The sequence below is a fragment of the Sesamum indicum genome, linkage group LG2 (genome assembly GCF_026168435.1).
Source record: "Sesamum indicum cultivar Baizhima isolate 11 linkage group LG2, ASM2616843v1, whole genome shotgun sequence".
NCBI classification, from domain to species: Eukaryota; Viridiplantae; Streptophyta; class Magnoliopsida; order Lamiales; family Pedaliaceae; genus Sesamum; species Sesamum indicum.
Genome location: NC_142658.1, coordinates 7,200,719 through 7,227,043, shown reverse-complemented (window position 1 = coordinate 7,227,043; position 26,325 = coordinate 7,200,719). Strand labels below are relative to the sequence as shown.

Sequence of the window (26,325 nt, the reverse complement as noted above, 5' to 3'; positions counted from 1 at the left end):
AGTAATTTTCTTCTACTTAAAATTAGAAAAATGTTGCTAAGGATTGTTGGAACAGTTTACATCTGAATTTGATGAATGTCTTCTTCTAGGTTTGGGATTACACTGGCTTTGGATATACAAGGTACAATGCCAGAGACATTAACAAAGAAATACTAGGGTAAGCACAATTCTGCAGCTGTCTCCTTCCGTGATGAAACCTGTAATGTTCACAGATAACTTGTTTGTGGTTTTCATTTAGGTGTGTTGTGGAGAATAAAGTGCTTCATAGATCTTTATTATCATGCTTCATAGGCCTTTCCCTCTTTTTTTTTTCTTTTTTTTGTTTAATCCGTAATACCCAAACCTGAGGGTATGTGTCTGTATAATTATCCCGTAATCTTCCTTTGTTATTCCAGCTCTTAAGATGTGACAATTTGTAAGACATGAACATTTATCTACATCATGAGCGTTCCATGGTTGCTCAGGTGTCATTGCTAAGAGGATATAAATCAGACAGGAGACCTGCAAACTCGACAATGATGGCAATTCTGGATGGCTTTCAGAAGGCATATTCCGTTGATTTCAGACCACTCAATGCACTGTGCCCTGCTGCATTCCAAGGGGCTCGTTATATTTCACCATTGAAAAGGCAAATAATCTCGTATGCATCTGGTGAGCAGAGATTTCCGCTTTTCTTATGACTTGTATCAGTTAATTTTCAGAACCATGCTAGTTCTTTTTGAATGATGAATTCTATTACATGAAGTTTTAATGGAAGCCACTTTTTCTTTTATGATGTTTGGTCCCCTTGACCTGTCCAAATCCAATTTTCATCCCTCTTTATCTTCTAATTCAATAACCAGCTTCAATTTCTGATGGTTTTAAAGGCCTTCACAGTTTATCATTGTTGGTTATTACCACGAACAGTTCAGTCTCCTTTCCAAGTTGAATACATTCATCATCTAATACCATATTGTGAGTGAGAGGCTGTTTCTGCTGTTTGAACAATCCTCAAATTAGGATTTTCTGTACAGTTTGGTCTTATGTAGACGTTATTCGTGATATTCCTGTATTTAGTCAGTTTGGGTAATATTGAAGATGATGAGCTTCTGCTCAAATATTGTTTCGTTTGGTAATTTACTGAGTTGTGGAGCTTTGTGAGTACATGTATCATGAATGATTATGCTACTCAAGATTGAATTATGATCAGCTACCCCCAAAACACTTTCATTTTTTTTTCTCGAAAATATCCAACTTGTTAATAGATCTGAAACTTATGCGAACCCATTCATTAGTTCATTGGTAGTGCTAGCTATTCTTTTGAGTCGATGGGTCGGCTGGTCCTCGTCCTATGTTTATCTTTTTAATGTTGTTCAAGGGTTGAAGGAGTATAATATTTGGGCATGGAGATTGGGTGGTATTAAGTTAAGCACTAGTAGCACAATGACATTGGGAGGAGAATAAATGGAAACATAAGTATTGTCAAAATCTTTTAGGTACCTTTGAGGACTTACCATGCTGGCGATCAATATAACAAAGCACGACGGTCTTGTTTATAAGAGTGTCACTTTTGGCTGTGTTTGTGACTTTGTGTGTATGTAATGATTCATGTTGTTCTTAGTTGTATGATGCCCTTATAAGTTCATGATTGATGGTTGGTTAAGGCTTCGTCTTAACAACTACTTATCTTTTTAAGCAATGCATTGGTTGTTCATATATATATATGTGTGTGTGTGTGGACATTTGCCACATCTAATGCATTTGTCAACGTCTTTGTGTTTCAATGTTTCTGGACCACATAGGTAACCAAGCTTGTACACTCGTTTAAGGAAGGTTCGGAGGAATGGTCCAAGAAGGCGGTAGAGCTTGAGGATTCATGAAGACTTTAGAAGTAAGTTCTATTTGTAATTTATTTATCCAACAATGGCGAATGATGCACAGTACACTAATTCCTCTTGTGAACATGCAGTTTGGTTGTGGAATTTCAAAATTATCTGTTTTTCTTATGTCTTCATGCATGCTGGATGAAGGTGTATGAGGTGGCAAAGACGTCTTTGAAAACAATGACACAGAAACTAGAAAGTCTTTGCAAAGTGATGATGGTGGTAAAAAGTTGATCATTTTCTTGGCTTTCACTCTTCATTTCATCCATCAAGCATTCCTTTATATGTTTGCATTGTTATCTTGAGTTCTTGATATTTATCATCTACATTATGGGGTTGTGATTTTCTTTTTATCTATGGCAAGTTTGTTCCTTTGATAAATAGTGTTGGATGCTTTTTTAGTGGTTTTCAATTACTTTACTACTGTGGTGTGGGTGTTTCTCATCTTGTTTAATTTGGTTGTGCTTTTATGTTATCTCATTCAAGTAAACGACGTGTATTGTGTTCTTTGTGGTATATCAAGCTCTGTGAGACATTTTGTTGTTGGGATGTCCGTAATTGTTTAGCATTTTAGGATTGGACTCTTGGTTCAATTGAAATTACATGAAACTTCTCATATTCTAATTTTGATTTGAACAGCCCAATTCACCTTCCAAATGGGATAAAACCATTTCAAAAGTAAAGAATTCCATGACATATATGTAGTGTTAATTAACACATAGGAACCAGAGGGTAACTTTTTTTTAAATTTTTGTTCATCTTTTGTTATCCTATCAAACTACTTTTGTTTTGTTTTCTTTTGCCAGTTACTATCAAACTACTTCCGTTTATATTATTTTTTAGTAATTTGACAAATAAATGTGATTTAGGAAGTCATAAGATTGAGACATGAATGTGCACTAGCATTATGTGATTGTTGCTTGATTAACTGTGGAGTCGTTGAGCCATAATTTCATGCATTTTGAATTGCTTTGAAAGAGAGTTGGAATATCTTTGCTTCTACTAAATCTTAGGATTCTTGTGAGATCATATTTGTTTGCTAAAACTCTACCCGATTGATCCTTATATCCCTAACATGGGACATGCATCCATTTTGAAAAATTCAAAGGCCCTTCCCCTTCCAGAAAAAAAAGAAAGAAAGAAAGAGAAGTAAGAAAAAGGAAATTACATCTACTCCGCTGGTTTAGGTCACTTAGTAACTGGGTAACTTCATCACAAATGTTGTTATTCACGTAAAACGGTGGCCGGAGCTATGAGTATGCAAAGCACTTTAGGTAAAACGTCTTTTGGTTGAGTAACCGGGTGCCTTCACCACAAGTGTTGTCATTCGCGTCAAAAGGCCAGAATGCGACGTTTTTTGGTTGAGTAACCGGGTGCCTTCACCACAAGTGTTGTCATTCGCGTCAAAAGACCCGAAAACGGCCTAAAGAACACAAGTCGCGGGCAAAAAAAAAGGAAAAAAAAAGAAAAAAAAAGCCGTGACTAAAGCAAAAGGGGAAGAAAAAAGAAAAAAAATTCATTAGTGGCCAAAGAAAAGAAAGAAAAGCGAAATCCGTCCCGACTAGGTAGATGTGAGGAGATAAAAGGGTATTGTGTTAGCATCGAGGATGATAACACTTTGAAATCCATAGATTTTGTGGAAGCTTGAGTGTCCTCCTCTATACTTGGCAAAACGAAGTGTTGTGATGTGATTGGCCTCTTACCCTCGTTATGATAAGTTAGCATTTGCATAATGTATTGCGGCGTTTGTGTTTTGAGATTATGTGCACATAGTATTTCATTCTGTTGGAGGCAATAACTTTAATGACATTGCGGCAGTCCTTTCTTTTCTTTATTAATTTATTAAAAAATTGTCACATTTCTTGGTGCTGAAATTTTTTTTGTGTAAAATCCTCTACTTTGGCATGCCTTTTCTTATGTGACTACTATTTTTGGTTGGAAGGAGGAGGAGATAGATTCTGGCCTTGTATTTATTGTAACAATATTTAAATTCTATATTATTATAGTTTTCTTTAATCTTAATGAATTATTCCCTTTAGATTGCCATCCCAGCAGGGTGAGGGTGCAAGTTCAGTATATAGCAGTAGTGCATTTTACATGACCGCCCCTTAAAAGGAAAATGTATGTGCTTGCATGTAAGAGTTAAAGAAGTCTACCATGGTGCATATAGACAAGTATTATAAATTTTTCACTTCTAATCTATACTGGCCCATGAATGTGGTTTATCCAGGTATGTGAGGTTGGGAATCATTGTTAACTAATAATTGATAATAAAATCAGATTCCTTTTTTGTGTTCCATCTTCTGTTAAACTCTTTAATGAAGTTCATGAGATATCTTTCAGTTACATTTGCTACACTTGGTGAGAACACCAGATGATGTCCCTGGATGTGCTTCTTAGTGCTGGTGTTCCGTGGTGCAGGTGACTATTTATATGCTATCATATCATCTTTATCATTTGTCCCCTACACTCTTATGTAGAACCCATTCATTAGTTCATTGGTAGTGCGAGCTATTCTTTCGAGGGGCTAGGTGTGTTAGTGCTCTCCTGCATTTATCTTTTTATGCTCTTGAAGTGTTGAAGGAGTAAAATTCAAGTCCATACTCGACAATAGATATTGGGTGGTATTGAGTTATGAGCTCACAGCAAGGTGTTTTAAATGAAAAAAAGATTACATCATGAGAAGAATATATGGAACGTAAGTACTGTAAAAATCTTAGGTACCTTTGAGGACTTAGCATTCTGCTAGGGATTTTCTTATCCATTGAAAATCAACAGATACAATTAGATACCATCATTTGTAATTAGGTCTGTGTTACTTTTTGTTGCTCTGCATCTTTAGTGATTTAATCTTTGGTTGCATTGTAAGTCACTCTCTTAAATCAATGTTTTTCTTGACTACTGGTGCAAAAAGCTCGAGAATTTGTTGTCACTTCCCAAGAGCTTATCACTCGGGGTTCAGTCCTGGTAAGTCGCTTGTACTGGCTTAATTCCTATCGATATTTATGTTGATTTATCTAGAGAAGTTATTTAATATCAATATCTGAAATTAAAGTGCTTATTCTGTTTATTCGATCTTATTATTTTAGGATATTATTGTGGAGATGCTGCTGATATGGCTAATATTGAATCGTCGAGTGTTGCAAGAGAAGCTGCAATACATAGTGCAGCTATTAGGTGTCCTCCAATGGTGTCTCGCTTCCAGTTATCATATGATCTTGCAGTCTCGTTATGTTCTAGGTTTGTTTTCTTTTCTTATGTGTGATCCTCTTCTGGTATCACGCAGAAATGGTCTCTTGGAAATTTAGTATTCTACCGGCATTCCTTTTCTTGTTATGCCCCTGTGCAGAAACTTATGGTAAGATAATAATTATTATTTAAAATTGAAATATATGCAAATAATTGCTTCATTTATGTAATATATGACTTTTGATCACAATTGGAATGCTAATTACTGTGTCGCGCTGTAGAATGATGCATGTTAGTTGGAGCTAAATGAAGGTAATTTGGTGGATATCTCTAAGTCATAAAGTATCAGAGCATTTTAGAGGATACTTGATGGTTTTGATTTTTTGAGTGCAATAATGGCAATATACTAAAATCGTCTACAACAGTAGACATACTGTCCCCATATTCTTTTACTATTCCTTTCTCGAATTATGATATGCCTGTTGCTATGTAAATTGTTGAACTTATGTACATGAGCATGCAATTGCAATCTCTGGGATTTTGGCATCTAACTATTTGGACAATGCTCTGGTCCGTTGTTGTGGGATGGGATGTTTGATGCTACATTTAGGATATTCTATACAGTTTGGTCTTATTTAGACGTTATTAGTGATATTACTTTTTTTTAGTCAGTTTGGGTAAGATTGAAAGTGATAAGCTCGTGCTCAAGTATTGTTTCATTTAGTAATTTACTGAGTTGTGAAGCTCTGTGAGTACATGTATCATGAATGATTATGCTAGTCAAGATTGGTTTATGATCAGCTACCCCCAAAACCCTTCTATTGCATTTGGTCTCTAAAATGTGCAACTTGTTAATAGATCTAGATCTGAAACTTTGAAATAATTAAGCAGGCTGTTCAATTTGAGAACTGGAGTTCATTGGGTTTAGGCCTTGAATTGGTATCCTTTTGTCTGTACCTGTATCATCCAGAATGGTACCGTGATGCCAATCAGGATCACCATGAACTCTGTGCTTCCTGTTTCCATCATGTCTGCTGACTTGTATTGAACTACTCTAGCTCTTTGCGGATGTTGGGGGATCTTCAATAGCACTGAAGTGTTGTTTATATATCAAACTACTGCTGAACTGATGGAGTTGAATTAGTATCTAGTTTCTATAGAGACTAATTACTGGACTACAGACTATGATCATGATCATTCTGTTGCAGTTTTTCGCCACAGAATATGAAATAAAGTAATTTCTACTGTGATAATGAAGAATTTTTCGCTCTTATGATCATCTACATTTCTTAGACTAAATTTATTATTAATTAGTTACTGAACGAGGTTCTTTCTTATTTACTTTGTTATTTAAATAGGATATCTATGGTAGAGAAATTTCTGTTTTTCCTGCGCCAAAGGGACAAATAATGACATGGAAGGAGTCTTTACTTGATACACCTACCTATAGTTGGGTATGCTTGTTTAACAATGTTCCTAAAACGGGCGTGTTCTTTTTCAGGTAGGAGATGTGGCATTGTCCATATTGCACAGTATGGTAGCCGCTCATTCAGATATAGATGATGCTGGAGAAATTGTTACACCAACCCCCAGAGTAAAGAGGATCTTGTCAAGCTCACGTTGTCTCCACATATTGCACAAGTAATATATTTAAGTGCCTGTCCTTCTATTGGTTGTGTGTGCTCTTGTCCCAATTTGGCCAACTGAAAAATCTACTCAGACTTATTAGAATAAAAAATTGCTAAAAACGCAGAAAGTTATGCTTATTATTGTATCTTTTGTTTATTTACCTGGAGAGCCTGAAAAATGTAAAGGTTGATATGTGGTTTCAAACAAGTTCCATCAACCTTTGTCCTCAAATATTTGAGATTTTCAATCTGGCAGTTCTATGATTTGTATTCGCTTAGGGATAGTAAGTCGAGGATTATGTTGATGGATATGCGAGGGTGGGGTACAGCATTTTCGACTTCTGTTAAAAGAGTTCTAAATTTTGTTTGTACGTAGATCTGGTACAAGTTGGTTCACAAGAATTATGAAGGGAGTCAGTTGTCCGGTATTTATGCTTATCGTCACATGAGATGCCCATTGGAGACTGATTGAGCAAACAACTGTAGAAGGGTCACTGGAACTATTGCACCTCCTTAAACTAAGATATAGTTTCCCTGTAATATGCACTTAGGATATCCACGTTTACTAGTATCCTTAAACTCCAGGTGTTTTAAAGATGCAACTTTTCATATTCTCTTGTGCCTTTTCATGGTAATTATATTATAACACTTTCACTTTGGAAGTGGGGTAACTTTTGTTCCTTTCTTTGCCTTCCACACAGGTTTGAGATGTTTTCGTTATTTTTCTTTTGTTTTTAAGCTGAACTAGGCAGTGGCTCGATGGTGGCTCCCTCAATATGCACATTGTTTCTCAATTTCAGAGCTTCAGTTAATGAACCAAACTCTTTCCTCTATTTCTTATGTGCAGGCAATGCTTTCTGGTGAACCAACTATTGTTGATGCTGTTGCTGCTCTGCTGAAAGCTATAGTTACTAGGAACCCAAAAGCAATGATCCGACTATACAGTACAGGCACATTTTCTTTTGCTCTGGCTTACCCTGGATCTAATCTTCTTTCAATTGCCCAACTCTTCTCAGTGACTCATGTTTATCAAGTTTTTCATGGTGGTGAGGAAGCTGCAGTTTCCTCTTCTCTACTTTTGGCGAAACGAAGTGTTTTGGGCGGCCTCTTACCTGAGTCATTGCTTTATGTACTGGAACGTAGCAGCCCAGTTGCTTTTGCCGCAGCAATGGTTTCTGATTCTGACACTCCTGATATTATTTGGACACACAAGATGCGAGTAGAAAATCTGATCCGTCAGGTAGCCCTGAATCTGCAACTGGAGTTTGCTACTTGTCTTTCACCCCAAGCATCTTTTGTTAACATTTAGTATTTACATTCTAAAACATGGTGGTACTTGAGTCATCTTCAATTCAAATAAGTGTTGCATTTAACTCTCAGTTTTATTTGATTAGGTTCTTCAGCATCTTGGTGATTTCCCTCAGAAATTGTCACAGCATTGTCATTCCTTATATGACTATGCTCCAATGCCACCAGTGACATATCCAGAGCTGAAAGATGAAATGTGGTGTCATCGTTATTATCTTCGAAACTTATGTGATGAAATTAGATTTCCTAATTGGCCTATTGTTGAACATGTTGAGTTTTTGCAATCATTGCTAGTAATGTGGAGAGAAGAGTTAACTCGAAGGCCAATGGACCTTTCTGAAGAAGAAGCTTGCAAGATACTAGAGATTTCCATTGATGAAGTATCCAGAGACGACGCCCCTAAGAAACCAAGTTTTGAGTTAGTTGAGGAGATACCTGATATATCAAAGCAGATTGAGTATATTGATGAGGAAAAGCTCAAGAGACAGTATAGGAAACTTGCAATGAAGTATCATTCAGACAAAAATCCTAAAGGGAGGGAGAAGTTTGCAGAATGCTTATGAGTGCTTGCAGGTATGCCAAATTCCTTGATCCTGTGTGAGGATCTGTCGTTACTCATAAAAAACGGAGACTATATGATTAAGCTTGAGAAAAAAGAAAGAACATATAGACAAGGGATCTTATAAGCTGCCAGATCTTATTTCAAATGAATTAGTCGACTTGTTTAGACGCCGTTTTCACAATTAAGCTGTTTATTTGACTGGTAGAAAGTGCTCTAAAGGTATTTATGCTGTCAAGATGAGCCAAATGCTTTGTTACACATATAAATGGATATCGGTATTGGTTTTAAATATATCTTGGAACTAGGAAGGACACGGGACTATATATATATATTTAATTCTTAGATATGATACTACCTCAATTTAAGGTGTGGACCAAGAAATAAATTTAAATATATAAATCTAAGTGGCTTTTGCGGAAGAGTGAAAATGTAAATCATAGGGCTTTCCTATGAGGTTTGGACTACTTACATATGTTTCCCTTTGGTTTTGTTGCCTGCATCTAATATTTCATTCTGCAATCAGTAAACTTCTTGGAATATGATCAGCAAAGTTGGACAAAATTCCTAAGTTGAACCCTACATATGAGCGTTTTTATGAGGCATGTCTTTGGCCGGAATGCAATCCTCTTTAATTGGTTGTATTTCTTCATATTTGAGCTCCATGTTTCATATTTTCTTTTTAGTGATCTACTGCTTTCTTATTCCTCTCCCTTAGGTGACCGTGCATGGATTGCAAGGTCCCCAGAGTTGGAGGTTGTTGCTTCTCTTAAAGGGCCAGTGTATTCTATATAGGCGATATGGGAATGTATTGATGCCATTCAAATATGCTGGATATCCTATGCTCTTAAGTGCCATTACAGTGGACAAGGATGATAACAATTTTCTTTCCTCTGATCAAGCACATCTTCTAGTTGCATCCTCGGAGCTTGTTTGGTTGACGTAAATTCATCATCTGCCTTTAATTTCCATATCATTCTTCTTGTGATAATACTTTGTAAATGTACTTTTGCTTATGCTATTTCCACATATTTAACTTTCAGGTGCGAGTCTTCATCATTGAATGGTGAAGAGCCTGTGAGAGATGGTGGAATACCTCTTCTTGCAACCCTCCTTTCCCGTTACATGTGTGTGGTCCAACCAACAACTCCTGCCACTGAACCGTCCGCTACTATTGTCGCTAACATAATGCGAACCTTTCCAGTTTTGTGTCAGTTTGAAAGTGCGAGAACTGAGATGCTCGAATTTTCAGGATTAGTTGATGACATTGTTCATTGCACTGCACTTGAGCTTGTTCCTGCTGCTATTGATGCTGCCCTGCAGACCATTGCTCACCTTTCTATCTCCTCTGAAATTCAAAATGCCCTTCTGAAGGCTGGTGTATTGTGGTAAGATAGATCATTATATTGTTATAATTATGCTTTCATCAGTTTTCTAGCATGAGATTCTAGTTTCTGGAAGTTCGCAGAACACTACTGTTTCTGTTATGGATTTTTTGACCGTCCTTTTATATTTATCGCTTAACCTGGTTCCAAGTGACATATTGCTTAGTGACTTAGTTTCTATTTGTTCATTACTTTTCACTCTTTTGCCCATATAATTCTTCGTAGCTCATATATGGATATTGAATAATGAAATTACCCATATTGGTCTATTTATCATGCTCTTTGTACTCATGAGGATGACTTTGTTGCTGGCATTTTCTCTGTGTCTGTCTGAGCTTGTATAGAAGACTTATTTGCTTGTGAAGGTGGTCATATTTTTATTTTTTTAAATTGAAGAAAATGTTGGAACTCTAGTGTTGAAGATGCTTTGTGGTGACTATTCTTTGAATGCCAGAATATACTTTTTCTACGTGAAGTGTGAAAACTTAAGCTTTATGAACAATCTGAATTCTGAAGCCACTGCATCAGCTGGCACATGACTGTTACATCTTACAAAAACCACTCCGATGTTTCTAAAAAAACTACTGTACCTTGATGTTATAGTTTTCTCTTGTGGTCTGTTACTTGAATCGAGGTCCATTTACAAACTTGAGGGTTCATAGAGTTAATGTTTATTTGTTCGGTACCTTTTGTCGAGTCAATTTGCTTGCGAAGAGAGTCCAACTTTTATTTTAAAATTGAACAAAAATCTTGGAACTATTGTGTTGAAGGTACTTTATGGTGACTATTCTTTGAAAGACAAAAATCTTGGAACTATGTTATGGTCTTTCTCAGGTGGATTTTTTTTTTGAATCCAGGTCCATTTCAAAAACTTGTGGTTTTATAGGGTCACTTTTTGTTTGTTCAGGTACCTTATACCATTGTTGCTCCAATATGATTCGACGGCGGAGGAATCAGATAAGACAGATGCACATGGTGTTGGAACTAGCGTTCAAATAGCAAAAAACATACATGCTGTAAAAGCATCTCATGCCTTGTCAAGGCTTAGTGGTTTGGTTGACGAGGAGATCCCGACACCCTACAATCAGGCTGTAGCTGATGCCCTTAGAGCTTCACTAACCCCTAAACTTGCAAGCATGCTGAAAAATAAATTTGCAAAAGACCTCCTATTCACATTAAACTCAAACTTGGAGTCCCCTGAGGTAAATGCTGCAGATTTTGCATTTTGACAAGGAAAAAACGTATTGGGTGCCACTTGAGCATTGCCTCATCTTCCTGCATCAATATCTGCATATTTTCTTTGAATGTTGTGAAACTCAGAGCACTATAACGGGGCAGGCTTCTTAACATACCTTTTCTGATATGTAGGCAATATTTGCTTCTTCTTCTTTTGTAAGTACTTTGTTGCTTCTATTGGAAGTAGATAATTGGGGGAAAAAAGAGAGGAAAGCAATATGTTCTACATGTTCGTGTTATTAAAAGTTTTCAAATTGGCTTTAACTACTTGGTATGTAGTTGTCATGAAGATTCTATAACTGATTCAAGTTTCATTTTTTTTTTCTTTTCCCGATTTACTTGTTTACTAGCAAATCCGGGTGGTGTGGTGGCATGAATGTATTCTGGACGTTCTGCATTTAAATTTAGAAAACTTAATTTTCTTTGAACGGTCTTTTGCATTGGACATAGTATTTAATTCGAAGAATCTCTTGCAGGTGAACTATTGGTTCTTTAAGGGAAGAGGTTATTTGTTTGCATCTAATAGAGTATCTTCTTATCTATCTTGTCTGATCAAAGAAATTTGGTGTTGGGCCTTAAAATCTATGCCCTTCCTATCTATGACTAGTTGTGAAGTTTCCATGCATTTCTTATGTTTGATATGCAAACCTATTTGCACATTTTCCTCCTCCCTACCCCATAAAAAAAAAACAAAATAACAAAAAAAGAAGCTTTTGCACCAGAAGTTCTTTTCACGAGCCTGAAGGTTTTATTTTTTGCATAATGATTAAGAAAAGGGTATCTATTATGTGCAAGCTATAATTCTAATCTATATATAGGTTGTCTTTCTGATAATAATTGGGGTGTGGGTGTTACTTTCCATAACTATCTAGATTGAAAATGTTTTAAACACATATACTATAGTTCCAAGTGATGGCCATTTGTAGATGCTCTATGCCATAGTTGATGACCTTGTGGGACTCTCAGATATCATGACATAGTTTCACTTGATCTTTCATTTACAGATAATCTGGAATTCCTCCACCTGAGTAGAACTTTTGAAATTTGTGGAAGAGCAGCGTGCAAGCCTTAGTCATCATGGTTCATATGACCTTAAAGATTCGCATTCCTTTGTTTATGAAGCATTATCTAAGGAGCTCTATATTGCCAACGTATACTTGAGAGTCTATAATGATCAACCAGATTTTGAAATTACTAAGCCTGAGGACTTCTGTCTTGCCCTTGTTGATTTTATATCACATCTAGTCCATAATGCACCCGCTGCAAGCATGGATACTCATGTTAATAGTGATGTAACCACTGATGGATCTGCCGAGCAGCATCTGATGATTCTTCAGCATCACTTGATGGGAAAAGCTTGGAGAGGGAGGATTTGGAACTAGTCAAAAATCTTCAATACGGTCTGCTATCCCTTCACGTAGAAGTCTGGTGGTTTTTCGTCTGACACTTTTTTAGTCACCCTTGACACCTTTTTTTCTGTAATTTCAGCACTTGTTGACAAAGAATCTGAATTTAGCTTCAGTGGTCTCCACAAAGGAGAAGCTATTCCCCTCTTTGAATGCTTTTCTCTTCCTGTTTCTTCATCAAGCAACATTCCTCAGCTATGTCTACTTGTTTTGTCATGGTTGACTACATATGCACCTTGTGTGGAAGCAATGGTCGCAGATAGCTCTGGTCTGCTTGTTTTATTACAGTTGCTTCACTCATCTCCCAGCTGCCGTGAAGGAGCTTTGCATGTTCTGCCTTAGCAAGCACGCCGGAGCTAGCTTGGGCAGCTGCAAAGCATGGAGGGTTGGTTTTCATTCTTGAAGTTCTCTTGCCAATACAAGGTATGCTGATCTCATAGATAGCGGTTTCTTAAGAATTCTATCTTGCGCTCTAAAATGGAAATTTTGTGTAGAAGAGATTCCGTTGCAGCAAAGAGCCGCAGCAGCTTCGCTATTAGGGAAGCTTGTTGGCCAGACTATGCATGGGCCTAGAGTGGCGATAAGTCTGGCAAGATTTCTGCCTGATTTCCTTGTCTCGGTAATCAGGGATGGTCCTGGTGAAGCAGTTGTGATTGCTCTTGAACAAACAACAAAACTCCTGAACTAGTCTGGACTCCAGCAATGGCTGCATCGTTGTCTGCACAAATAGCAACTATGGCTTCGGATCTGTACCGTGAACAGGTGAAAGGACGTGTTGTTGATTGGGATGTACCTGAGCAGGCCTCTGGCCAACAGGAGATGAGAAATGAACCTCAGGTATAACTGCTGTGTGCTGCAGATGTACTCTTTTGTTTTTGATTGATTACATGGATGTTCTAAAGAACGCTAATTCTGTTTAATGACTTACATCATGTATTACTGTCTAGGTTGGAGGGATCTATGTTAGGTTATTCCTGAAAGATCCCAAATTTCCACTTAGAAATCCCAAGAGATTTCTTGAAAGGCTGCTGGATCAGTACCTTACATCCGTTGCCGCCTCACAATATGATGGCCAAGCTGTTGACACTGAACTTCCTCTACTTCTTTCTGCTACCCCAGTCTCTTTACTCAGGATGTACCCCGCTCTTGCAGATCATGTTAGATATCTTGGTTATGTGCCCAAACTTGTGTCTGCAGTAGCACATGGAGCAAGCAGAGAAACAATAGCTTCAGAAATCTATGTATCTGAGGATGGTTCGTCGCAACAAAATTCACAAACTCCTCCAGAGCGAGTTCGCTTTAATTGTTTATGTGTTCTACATTAGCTTGCAGGTAGCACCACCTGTGCAGAAGCTATGGCAGCCACTAGTATTGGGACACCCTAGATATGCTGTGGTTTTAAGCAGCCCCCCTTTTTTCCCCTCCAAGAAAATATCATACAAAAGATGTGTTTATCTGATTAAACATCTGTTGCTAAGTTTGGTATTGTTCTGATGAGCTTTTTCTTCAGGTAGTTCCACTTCTGTCGAACGCGATTGGTTGGCAAGGTGGAAGCATCCTAGCTCTTGAAACCTTAAAGCGTGTTGTAGTTGCAGGGAATCGAGCAAGAGATGCACTTGTTGCACAGGGTCTCAAGTGAGCATCAATATCTCTTTAGACCCTAAGTTGTAGAATTGTTATGCATGTGAAATGTGCAGACGTGGTTAATGAAACAACAATGCGCATAAATTCATCTGTGTTTTCATGATAAATTTTCTAAGATGGGTGCATAAGTAATGCAAATCATGCAATTAGTATTTATTAGACACAAAGTAATTTCGGCCCACAACGTGCAATTATCTGTCACCTGGGCTTAAGATATGGGTGGGTGATTGAGTCTGTTTTTAGAATATTATTGGGATATGCATCCTGATAAAACTACTGTTGCATGTTCTCTGTGTCATGCAATAGTAACATGGCATATAATTGTTGTAGGGTTGGTCTTGTGGAAGTTCTTCTTGGCCTTCTTGATTGACGAGCTGGGGGAAGAAATGGGCTTTGTTCACAGATGAACTGGAATGAGTCAGAAGCAGCAATTGGCCGGGTTCTTCAAATTGAGGTCTGTACCATATCATGATTTGTGTGAACACATACTGCCTTTTCTGCATGGTTGTTTGGAAAATTCAGATGGTGCCTTTAGATTAAATGATAAATGGCTTTATATCCAAGTATAGAACATTTGCAATGAACTAACATAAAATACCAGACCAACCTTGTGGGACAGAAGTGGTGCATAATTAGCAAAAGAAATTATGTTCTGAATTCATATGATAAGTTGCTCAAGGTGGTTTGAGTTCTATTTTGTTTAATTTCTCCAGAAATATATTTGTGTTTATAATCTCTTTGTGGTCATATTCCCTTTGCTGTGGGATCTTCCATGTTTCCTTCAAAAGGACAAGGAAAAACAATATGCACACCAAAATGAAAAGCTCTAAAAGGATTAGTAGTTTACAAGTCCTTGTTAAAAGCTTTTCTTGAGGTATTGTGATTGTTTCGTGAGTTTTTTGATTAGCATGCGAGAATACTAAGTGAATAATGATTTATTTAGGCTTAAGAAAATTAAAGCTGCTGAGAAGATTTCTGTATCTTCGTTTCACATGTATCTTTGATCTGCTTTGCACTGTAGATGCAGGCTTATTAAGGAGTTCTTCCATACTCTCGCATAGGATGGGCAGGATAAGGTCAGCTAATAGTGGGGTCTAGTTTGGATCTAGGTAATAGAACCGCCAGGATAATAGATCATATGCTCTGAATTTGCGGGTTGATCAGGCATAGTGCATGAGTTTTAATACATTTAGTGGGTAATGGAGTGTAAATGAATTTTTGAAAAGCATGAATTGTTTTGAAATAATTTACATGCCAAATGTATGTGATACATGAATTAAATATTGAACAGCATATTTTTTTTTAAAACTAATTTGCACACCAAGTATATGTGAAACACAATTGACAGATATGATGGTTTTTAGAATTCAATGGATCTTTTAGTAATTTAATATTCAGAAAAAGATGTCATTTTTTGTTGTAACGAATCTTCCAATAGACGCTATTGGTGATATTCCTTTTTTTTAGTCAGTTTGGGTAAGATTGAAAGTGATGAGCTCCAGCTCAAATATTGTTTTATTTGGTAATTTACTGTGAAGATATGATCAGCTACCCCCAAAACCCTTCTGTTGTATTTGGTCTCTGAAATATGCAACATGTTAATAGATCTAGATCTGAAACTTTGAAATAATTAAGCAGGCTGTTCAATAACTTTTAATGAGTTGCCTATTATACTCTTGTTTTAATAACCATTGATCTTCAATTGTTAAAAAAAAAGAAACTTATAGATTTTAAATAATTTAATATATATTGTATTTATGTATATTTACACAGATAGCTCCTTTTGTGGGTGGCATGCTCACTCTGAGAGAAGACGAGTTTGGACAATCTTATTCTTATGCATGTTTGTTTATACTTTTATTTTTAATTTTTAATTTTAAAATTCTAAAATAATAATTACAGTAAAAAAGTATTTTTTTTTTTTTACGTATTCTCACTGAAAATATGATGTACGTATTCTCACTGAAAATATGATGTACGTATTCTCACTGAAAATATGATGTTAATGTAAAATAATTTCACGCAAAAAGCTATATAAAGTTGAAATTGTGCAATTGTTACTAAAAATTGAATTAAAAAATTTGAAAGAAAGGAACAGAAAATTATAGGTTTAAAACAAGAAATAAGAGATAAAAAAGAAATAATATTTTCCTTTGTGTTATTGATTCTCCGCAATTGGGTGTCTCGGAAGTGTACATTTCTTCTCTCTAGTAAAGGGGTTTTTCCCCTCTCTCTGTTCCATCATCAACAAAATTGATCTTTCACTTCCAAGCACTTTGGCAAGCGACCACTGCCGGAGACCCACTTCTGTTCCGGCGGCCCGTCGCCGCCCAACTCCATCATTTTCCCACCACCCACGCGCGCGCACGCGCGTCTTTAGACTGCAACACAAACCCCCTTTTTCAACCAATTTGCTCAATTTCTCTCCGTCCGTCACCGTTGCCGGCGACCAGCGCCGACATTGGAGTCCCCTCACCCCCACGACTCTTTTCCGACCATCCCCCGGCTTTCTCCACTGGTCTTCGACAGGACTGCAACGTCTCCAATTTTTTGCTCCTTTTCCCTTTCTACATTGGACACTTCGACTGAGGCCAGTGGGGGTTAGATTCCTTGATCCACTTGCTAGACTTCTTGTTTCTGGAATGATCTTAAGAGCTGGAGTTGGAAGTGGTTACCAAAGGTAGATTGTTGTTATGTATCTGCTTTTCTACTAAAGCTATTACCAATGCAGGTTTTCTCTTTGTATAAATGAATTAAACAAAGCATAAGTTGATAGAAACCGACATATGTTCTAAAGTCTTTCTTCTTTTGAGGAAACGAACTTTGTTGTCAATCAAATAGTTTAAGAACTCTACAGGTTTTGACATTTGTCTTGTTCCATGTTGACATATGTTTGAATTAATATCTTGGAATTGGTGGATGTTGTTGTTCCGTCGCAACACCTGGAACCTTATAAATACACAATAGTGGGGGTTGAGGGTGTCGAGGCAAATAAATTTCAGATTTCTTGAACAATTAGTCCATTTTTTCAAAATTTTAGTTTAGTTGTTGGCTCTTCCACTCTATTTTCCTGAGCTCCTCAATCGCTTAAAACTTAGCACCTCATACCCTTCACTCATTCTATTATATGACGTGTTGCTGGGTTTGCTTGGTTCTTATGTGTTAATAGGGTTGTAATATGCTTGCCGGGAGGGGGCGAGGGAATTGGTCCAGTAAGGGGATTGCTGTGGCCCTATACTTAGATGCCTTGCCGTAAATATGTTCTTTTAGTGTGTATACAAGAATAAGAAGTGCTATTTTAAAAGCTTATATATATTTGTGATGTTGAATATTAATATATAGGATGGTATTTCAATCACTATCACTATCAGTCATGTTGGTGCAGTGCCTGAAGAAGAGATTGCCCTGCATTAAGTATTAACTTAAAATTGAACTAAGTCCTCTTGAAACTACATCTTGCCCATCTTCAGAATGTGACTGTACCTTGGCTCATATTTCATTTTATCTTGGTTTATTGCGTTGTTTTATTGTTAAATTATGAATTGAAAATATGGAACAATGCAAAGGTCATTCTAATTCTCCCTTTGAAGATCAATGAACTTCATTTTGTTTGTTTCTTTCTCTGTTGCTTCTTCCCATTCTAAGAACAAGTAAAATGAAGTAAATGAAAGGGAAAAACCATGGTTGAGATCGTGCTGAGTAGTTTTATTGTCCAGATAATTATGACGGCCCTTTGCAATAGGTAAGGGGGTCACTGACAATAATCACGACGTGGAAATGATTTTTTAACTTGACATCTCTACGTGAACTATAATTTCATCTAGCCTTTGTCTTCAATTGCTAGCATTGCGAGTTTCAGGTCATTGTTTGTTTTATTTTCTTTAGAAAAGCAAGACGTCTTAGTGAGTGATTGATTGGAAATCTAAGTCTGTAACTCTTGATCAGTAATCTGCAAGATACCAGGTGTATTTTCTTTATTAATCTTTGCAGTGCTTGCTAGATGATATATCATTAGTAAGAAAAATATTTGCAATTATTCATATGTTTCATAATTACTAATTGGACTGTTTGCATGCAGTTACCAATGGCCAGTAATGTTAACTTGGAAAGCTATATCTCACAGGACTAAAGGCTTTAGTGGAGCGGACCTTCAAGCACTTCTTTCTGGCACACAACTTGAAGTAGTTCATTTGCTCTTGGATAGGGAAGATGGCAGTGGAACTGGAAAGATCTTTATTATCACGGTTGCTCTTCTGGAGTCCATGGCATCCAAGGCTAAATGCCTAAATCATCAGTTTCAGAAGCTGAGAAGCGAATGTTGCACGGCATTTACAGCCAGTTTCTCAATTCAAAGTGGTCTGTCACTGAACAGGTATATCTCTCATCCTCTCTCATTGGTTCAGTTTGAATTTTAAAATTTATTGATAGTTTTGTATGTGAATGTGTAGTTTTGGAAGAAGTATAGTAGGTACATCTTAAAGATGAAGCTGTGCTAGCAAATTTAATATTTTATCGATTGGTAAAAAAACCATGATTGTCAATTTTGTTCGGTTATTGCTTATTATTTGGTGCAATTATGATAATGTTGGATTTTTGTTTTTATTTTACAATGTTAATTTATCGTAAATTGAACTTTTAGTACTTTCTTGGTTATTGAATATGTGCTAAACCACCATCCCATCAATAAATACCGTACATAAGTCTGAAGTGCCCATGCATATTACCTCCAAAGTCAACTACAACAGGGCAGTAAGTCAAGCAGAGCGATCCAAGCTGTTTAGACTGAGGCTCGGCTTAAACTTATTCGAGACTGCATTTTTTATTGTTTCTCTCTTGAATTTAAAAAGTTGAAAGCTATTCTGCACCCTCTATGAATGTTGAACGGAGCAAAATGTGTTAATCCCACATCTTTTTGTTATTAGTCTATAGCGTGAGTATACACAAACATCCATCAATGGCTGAATAAAGCATAATGTCTAAAGGCTACCAATGTCCATTTGTTTTAGTATGAAGAAAGTGTACATACTTAAGAAAAAACCACAACAGCTTTGAAATCTTTATGCTGTAATATTTGAAGAAAGAAACCCAGGGATATTAATTTGTTTTTTTTGTGCTTAGAATGCCATTGTTACGGACATGTCTAATTTTGTAACCTTACCCCCTCTCTTGGAGTATAATTGTAGAAACTTAAGGTTGTTACCAGTCTTGTAATGGAGATTTAGTTTTCAAGAAATGGAACCTCATGTGATATACTGAAGATAATTGGTTTTGTTTTCTGTTGGCTTTAGTAGTTTAATGGTAACTCTCATCATCAAATCTAACATTAAATTGATATGATATGTTGTGTCAACAGCTAGTCATTGCTGGAGATGGGTACTAAAGATTTGGATTTTGTACAACTGAACCAATTAATTGGAAGAAAAGCTGGTGGGATATCAGTATATCCTTTCACACCATCAGTTCGAGGGAAGGAGGAGCCCTGTAGCCATATAATTGTTCGGGGCAAAGCTATGTCAGAATGTGTTGGAGATTTATTTACCCTGGTACTTCTGGTATTTTTCTTTGTAATTTAATTACATGCGAATTTCGAACCCCACCATTGTCACCATTGTCAGAATGTGTGGAAGGCTGAACAGTATTACCTGCAATAATTGTGTTGCAAAGAGTCCATTAGAGATTCTAGTTATGCGGGTGTTGGACAGTACCATGCAATGCAATGGTCGGTCAAAGTAAATTACTACTGTCTTGCATTGTGAATCCTAAAATGATGTTTTCTTGGCCATACTTTTTCTATATTATAACTCTTTTGAGTGTAGTGTTGAGCAGTCAAGGATTTGTCTTTTAAAGCTTTAGACGTCAAGGAACTGAACACCAAGAAGATTCTTGTACGAGATGTGGAGACAGTTAATAGCTCAGACCATACATTTGATGTGCTGCGATTTTTTGTGGTACGAGATGTGGAGACAGTTACTAGCTCAGACCATACAACCCCCGTTCTTGACACCATCCCAATTTTCAGGGACGTGTTCTCTTCCCTTTTTACTTTTCGTTCCATTGTTTGAGTGGGTTTCTGTGCATAGATTGAGGACAATGCATCATGCATGTGCTTGTTGTGGGGAGAGGTATGTTGTTCTTTGTGGTTGTGATTGGTTTTTGGGAATGTGGTTGGATAGTCATTGTAGCACGATTCTTGCGAAATTGGTTGTGTTGCTGGAAATCTGAAAGTTGAAATTCATATTAATGTGTGGAATGTGGATGTGTGGGATGTGAAATTTTTTGTTTGGTGGCTGAAAAGTTTTATTGAACACCAACTTGTTAATGAAGTTAGTGTGTCTTGAGAAAAATATGTGAATTATCTTGTGGTAGTTGCTGAATTTTCAGATTGTCATCTTGTGATATCCCTTAGATTAATAGGAATTTTGGTTTAAGTCGAGATAAGTAAGAGAAACGGACGCTTGTGGCATATTAAAAAAACCCAAAAAAAAAAGAAAATTGTGTTAACTATGTTCCATTGACTGCATCAAATTAACAATGTTCAAGAATCAACACAAAAACCCTTTGTGTGAGCTTTTGGGCCAAAGCACTTCCATTTCAATAGTGCTTCTATATTTATTTTGATTGAGGGCGTCAAACTTAGTCTGTCCATTCTAGAACTTGCTTGTGTAATACATTTTGAGACCACATTCTTGTTAGATTGGTGTATGAAAGTGATAAGGGCACTTAGGAAAAACCCATTGACTTGAACAGAGCCTACCTTGAATTCACCCATAGAAAAACTCATTTGAGCCTTTGCTTTTCTTTTCTTGGTTAAACCACATTATAAGCTTGACTATCCCCTTTTTGGTTATTTCCTAAAGTGATATTGAACCCATTCAAGGGCATGGTGTTGGCTTGGTTGCTTTTAAGTTGACATGAAAGTGAGTTAATGTATTCAAGCTGCATACACGGATGCATCGTTAGCCCTAAGGGAAAGGAAAAAAAATGGAAGGTGAAAATTGAAAAAAACAAAAGAGAAGAAAAGTAATGAATAGAGAGGAAAAAAAAGAAGGAAAAGAAAAAAAAAGGAGAAAATGGGAAAAAAAGAGAAGAAAAATGATGAAACAGAGGAAAAAAAGGAGAAAAAAGAAAAGATTACAAAAAAGATGGAGGAAAAGAAAAAAAAAAGGAGAAGAAGAATGGTGAAACGGAGGAAAAAAGAAGGGGGAAAAAGAAAAGGAGGAAAAGATGCAGGAGATGCAATAAACATAAGAATTTCATGAGTTTTGACTGTTCAAAGCACTTGAATTAAGTCGAACGAAAATGCGCTGGAAGGATAAGCAACTAGGTTGGCATCGTGCCTTTGAATTCATAAGCCAAAGTTCGACCTATCTTTTGCCACACCTTGTCCTAAGCCCCATTACAACCCATCGAAAGACCCTTTGATTCATGCATTAATTTGCATTTCGTTCGTGGTGGAGATTTGATTCACAAGCAAGCCTATGGTAATGGCATTCTGTGTATTGACTTGAGTGAAACCCGAATTCTTCAACACCTTATGTTATGAGTGATTACAATGACATCGTTGTGAGAACCCTTGTGAGAGTGTTGAAACTTGTTTCATTTGGTTTTGATGAAGTCAATGGGATACCTGCGTGTTGAATGTTGTGCTACAAGTGCTTGTTCTCAATATTGCTATCTCTTCTTAAACTATTAAGTCATATTAGTGTAGGGGATATACTTGAGTGACATGAAACGAAATTTGAGAATTGCTACTTGGATAATTCTTTTGTTTGGATCAAGACATGCTTGAGGTCAAGAATGGTTTTTGTGTGTGGAATCTGATAAGATATATTTTAGTGCTCCTATGCATGCACTTTTTCAAGTGACTGGGAAGGATCTTATTGCATGGATTGTCGATGTTAAGTTACCCCAATTTCATGGGAAGGAGCGTAAGGTAAGTTATAGGCGGCAAATTCAGCTCTTGTGTTATTGTGCTTGGTGGAATTTAGTCTAAAGTTCAGAGATAGCATGTCTTATACTTAATGTTGTCTATCATGTGCCTCTTTATTTGTGTTACTAATAATTATTTCACTAATGAGATCAAGAGAAGTCTTTAGGTATCACATACTACTTTACTCTTCTTCTTGTCCATATGGGTGTCAGATTATCAATATTTTTCTCATCCAAAACGCTGAGGGTGGAGTTAATCCTAACTGCTTAAATTCGCTCTCTGCAGAAAGGGTTATTGTAAAAATGTTGAAACTATTGTGGTCGTCTTTATCAACGGAACTGGAAATGTGCTTGTGTCATATGTTAAAGAATGATATGTGAAAACCGATTGTGCTATTTCTAAGAGTGCATATGTTAAAATCTTTCAATTGACAGCATGGAGAGTTCATGACCTCTGTCGTCTGCATTGGCTTCTGTAGCTCATAAACTGAACCTTGAAAATTGATTCAAATCACCTTCATGGCCGAGAGGTCGTTGGGTGCGCTGAGCATGGACACGCCCAGTTATTTTTAGGGTTAAATGAAAAGCTTTCAGTTTGCCATCAATGCCTTTTGTAAGTACCAATGTTTTTTGTTTTCGATTTCAGTGTCTTCTTATAAAGATTGAAGATTTAAAATGTTGGATACTTTTGAGTATAGGTTGGAAATTCACGAGATTCCATTAAAGTCGCCGCCGCTTGACTTTGGAAAGCTATCAATATCTGATGCTTCTCCCATAATAGGTATGTTCACACTTGGTTTTGGCTGAAAAAGCATTTTTGGCCCAATTAAATCTAATTTTCTTTTACATTTGGTTGGGTTAGTTCTGAAGTTACTACCACTTGTAAATGCTTGTCAAGTTAAATATTGTCAGTTGTTCACAAAAAGTAAATTGTCGCTGTTTTTCATTGTGAATCCTAAAATTGCTCTTTCCTTGGCCATACTTTTTCAATATTATAACTATTTTGACTGTTGAGTAGTCAAGTGTCTTTTAAAGCTTTAAACCACCAAAGAATAACCAAAAAATACGATTAGTTCCTCTTAACGGCACCTTTCATTGTCTTGTTTCCTAATGGCACCTTTTATTGTCTTGTTGTAGTGCACGAACTGAAGATCACGAAGATTCTTGTACGACATGCGGAGGCAGTTAATAGCAGACTTTTCGTGGTAAGTTGTTTGGGTGTTGTGCTTGGTGTGTGAGGATGGGCATAAAAATTAGTCTTCTGATCTATCTTGTGTGCTTGTCATTTCTCTTTTTGCAGCCCATTCTAGGACATCTTTGTAATCATCTTGTTGTATGTAGAATGATAGAATTGTGTTGTTGACTTGCACTTGCTAAGACTGATGTGCTTACTTTTGTTTGATGACAGCCTAATCCATCTCATGATTTGAAATCTAAAGAGAAAAATGAAGAGGGAAGACGCAACATTAAGACTGTGAAAGTATGTTCTCATCTCCCTCTCTCTCTTACATACTGCTTGATCTCTTGTCCACTAGTATTGTTGAACAGTCCCTTGTTGTCTTCACCTTAATTATGGGGACTTCTAGTTTTACTTTATTGCTTGTGGCATAATATATTCATATTACTACAATTATTCTTTTCCCCATCACACAGTCTGAGTTAAATGTGGCCTCCAAGTTGGTATCTGTTTGAGGAAAAGTAAGATGTTGTACAGAAATTTACTTATTTGTTTGAATCAATAAGGGGAAGATAGGGGAAGGTGTAGTTGCTTTCCAAGGGGATGTATGATACTTATTCGGTGGACTTGTTTACTTCAACCTAAAGGAAGTAGTTGTGTGGTACTCCTTATTTGATACTATAGAAATAAAGCAGGGAGGAAAGATTGAGTTTTTATGTTTACACGTTCAAAAATTAAGGGGTGACTCTGCTTTTGCTCCTAGACAGGATGGGAAAAATGGCTTTAGAGGGTTTCCTATACTTTAAATTTTCTTATACTTTAACTAGCTTCAGAATAGGAAACAAGGTGATGTACTGTGTTTTGCAATAAATTTTTCTTATACTTTAACTAGTTTCAGAATGGATCATGTATCCAGATCCCGAGGTTTTTTAGACATTGGCAATATGGAAAAGAAATCATAGAGGAAACTGGTGTGTGATTTAAGTGTTTAAGAGATCTGTACATTTGGAAATTGTTATAGGCATTAGGGATTTGGTGAGATTCAAAGGTAATAGTAACAATAAGACTGGGGGGGGGGGGGAGGGGGAAGTCATCGTGGATTTTTGTTGCGCAACTCAGGTTGTGGAGAAGTTGTGCGATACATTGCTGCATATATTCCACTTCGAGTAACTCTGGTACCACACAGTGTAAACCTTGTCTCGTAGTGAATATTTCTGTTTTGGCATGATATTGTATTTTTATTCAGAGTTTTGTGTTGTGCTGTAACATTTTGTATTTGAAGTAAGCAACTCGAATTTAAACCAATTTGATGTCTGGTTTCTCTAAGATTTATCCTCCATTGTCCAACACTAACACTTTGAAGAGCACCTCACTACCGCCATCACCATCACCACTACAACAATCAATCACCATCATGAAATTAAAAAAATTATTAGCATATACTGTGAATGCAAATATTTGGTTTATTTGGCTGACAGAAGCTTTGGTTATATTTTACTCATTCCCATTTGCATATACTTTGCTATTCTGGAATGATGTCTTATAGCTTTTGCTTAATGCTATGCTTTAGTTTTAAAGCCAGGAAAACGAGAATGCAATGCGTAAATATATTTTTATTGAGGTAACGGAGAGATAACCTTTTGCGTAGAACTTGTGTCAAGGGGGTCAACCCCTTTTAGCTATGGTACTGATAACAGTTTTGTGCAGTAGTGATCCTAGAACTTTTATGATCGGAAAGCTATGTTCTTTCATTGTTAGATAGGTTGGGGAGGCCGCATTATATTTTCTGGCATTGATGCATTAGTCTCTCAACTTGAATATTACATGCATGTAGCTCTTGTGGTTATATTATTTGAGAAATCTTGTGATGTAACTTAAGAGTATGTTAATGATGTATACTTGGTCCGCATTTTTCCTTGATGCCTTTCCCTTTTTGGGGTTTTCTGAGTTTAGATGCAAATAATTAAAGTTGCACAACAAATTCATACATGATCACTTAATATAAGAAACTAGTCATCCTTGATAATACATATTTAAATACGCAAATATTGGATTGGCCGACTATTTGCTGAATTATATAGTAAATCTTCAATGACCTTTGTAGATGAAAGATTGACAAAAAACACTGAATTAATGGCAAAAGACGGCAGAGCCAATTCGGGTTCGGGGTCGAGACCAATGTCCTCATGCGGTCGTCTTTGGTTAATGGTGGAACTGCGTGTGGCCTGGTGAGACGACAATAGTTTCGTGGAAAAAGCTTCTCACAGAGGCCACCTCAAGTAAGGCAAGTGGGTTTTGCCCATCAGCTTCTTGCCCATCTTCGAAAGCCTATCAGCAGCCTGTGTCTTAGCTACTGCTTCTGACACCTACAGTGGCTTCTTCGAAGCAGGCGCTGCAAGAGAATTAAGCGAAGGATCCCAACCCGGGACAAACTGTTTGAGCACCGTTATTGAGAAATCAAGGGAATATATGTGGTACGTTTCGATGGATTACTCAGTTTAAGGTAACTTATTGATTCAGTTTGAATTTTAAAACTTATTGATAGTTTTGTACGTGAATGTGCAGTTTTGGATGAATTATAGTAGGTCCATCTTAATGATGAAGTTGTGCTAGCAAATTTAATATTTTATCGATTAGTAAAAGAATCCATGATTGTCAATTCGCGAAATTTGTATGGTCATGGAACTAGTGAAGAGGAAGATGTTCCTCTGGATTATGCAATTAGCTCTTAATTTGAAGCTTGTGTTGCCTTACATTAACCATGCTTTCCCATGCAAGCAAATTCAGTTGCTGAGGAATCAAGAGTTGGCTCTGAGAAACTGTTCTCCAAACCAGTTAGGATTTCTCTCTGAAGCACCTCTATATTTGGAGATTGAGCAATCCCTGGGTTTTCTTGACCATTTAATGTTGGGAACCCCTGCTTCTCCTGTGAGAAAAATCCTGCTGGAGAGTGGTCTGGGCTATGTTCTTGTTTGTTGCAGGGGTTGAAGTGAGCTCCTCCA

The 26,325-nt window shown here is 36.9% G+C and overlaps 1 protein-coding gene across 1 annotated transcript; it reads left to right on the top strand.

The window, feature by feature from the left end:
• The first annotated feature begins 4,977 nt into the window (after positions 1 to 4,977).
• On the top strand, positions 4,978 to 14,705 carry LOC105180070 (dnaJ homolog subfamily C GRV2). Its single transcript, XM_088877885.1, is given in 22 exon segments — positions 4,978 to 5,052; positions 5,149 to 5,220; positions 5,943 to 6,080; positions 6,410 to 6,505; positions 6,553 to 6,673; positions 6,676 to 6,692; positions 7,527 to 7,919; positions 8,074 to 8,534; positions 8,536 to 8,560; positions 9,265 to 9,488; positions 9,590 to 9,934; positions 10,839 to 11,133; positions 12,172 to 12,484; positions 12,487 to 12,584; positions 12,656 to 12,710; positions 12,713 to 12,904; positions 12,907 to 12,996; positions 13,068 to 13,244; positions 13,247 to 13,410; positions 13,521 to 13,954; positions 14,080 to 14,208; positions 14,548 to 14,705. Coding segments are annotated over 22 exon segments (4,056 nt in total). The 3' UTR covers positions 14,690 to 14,705.
• The last annotated feature ends 11,620 nt before the right edge of the window (positions 14,706 to 26,325 follow it).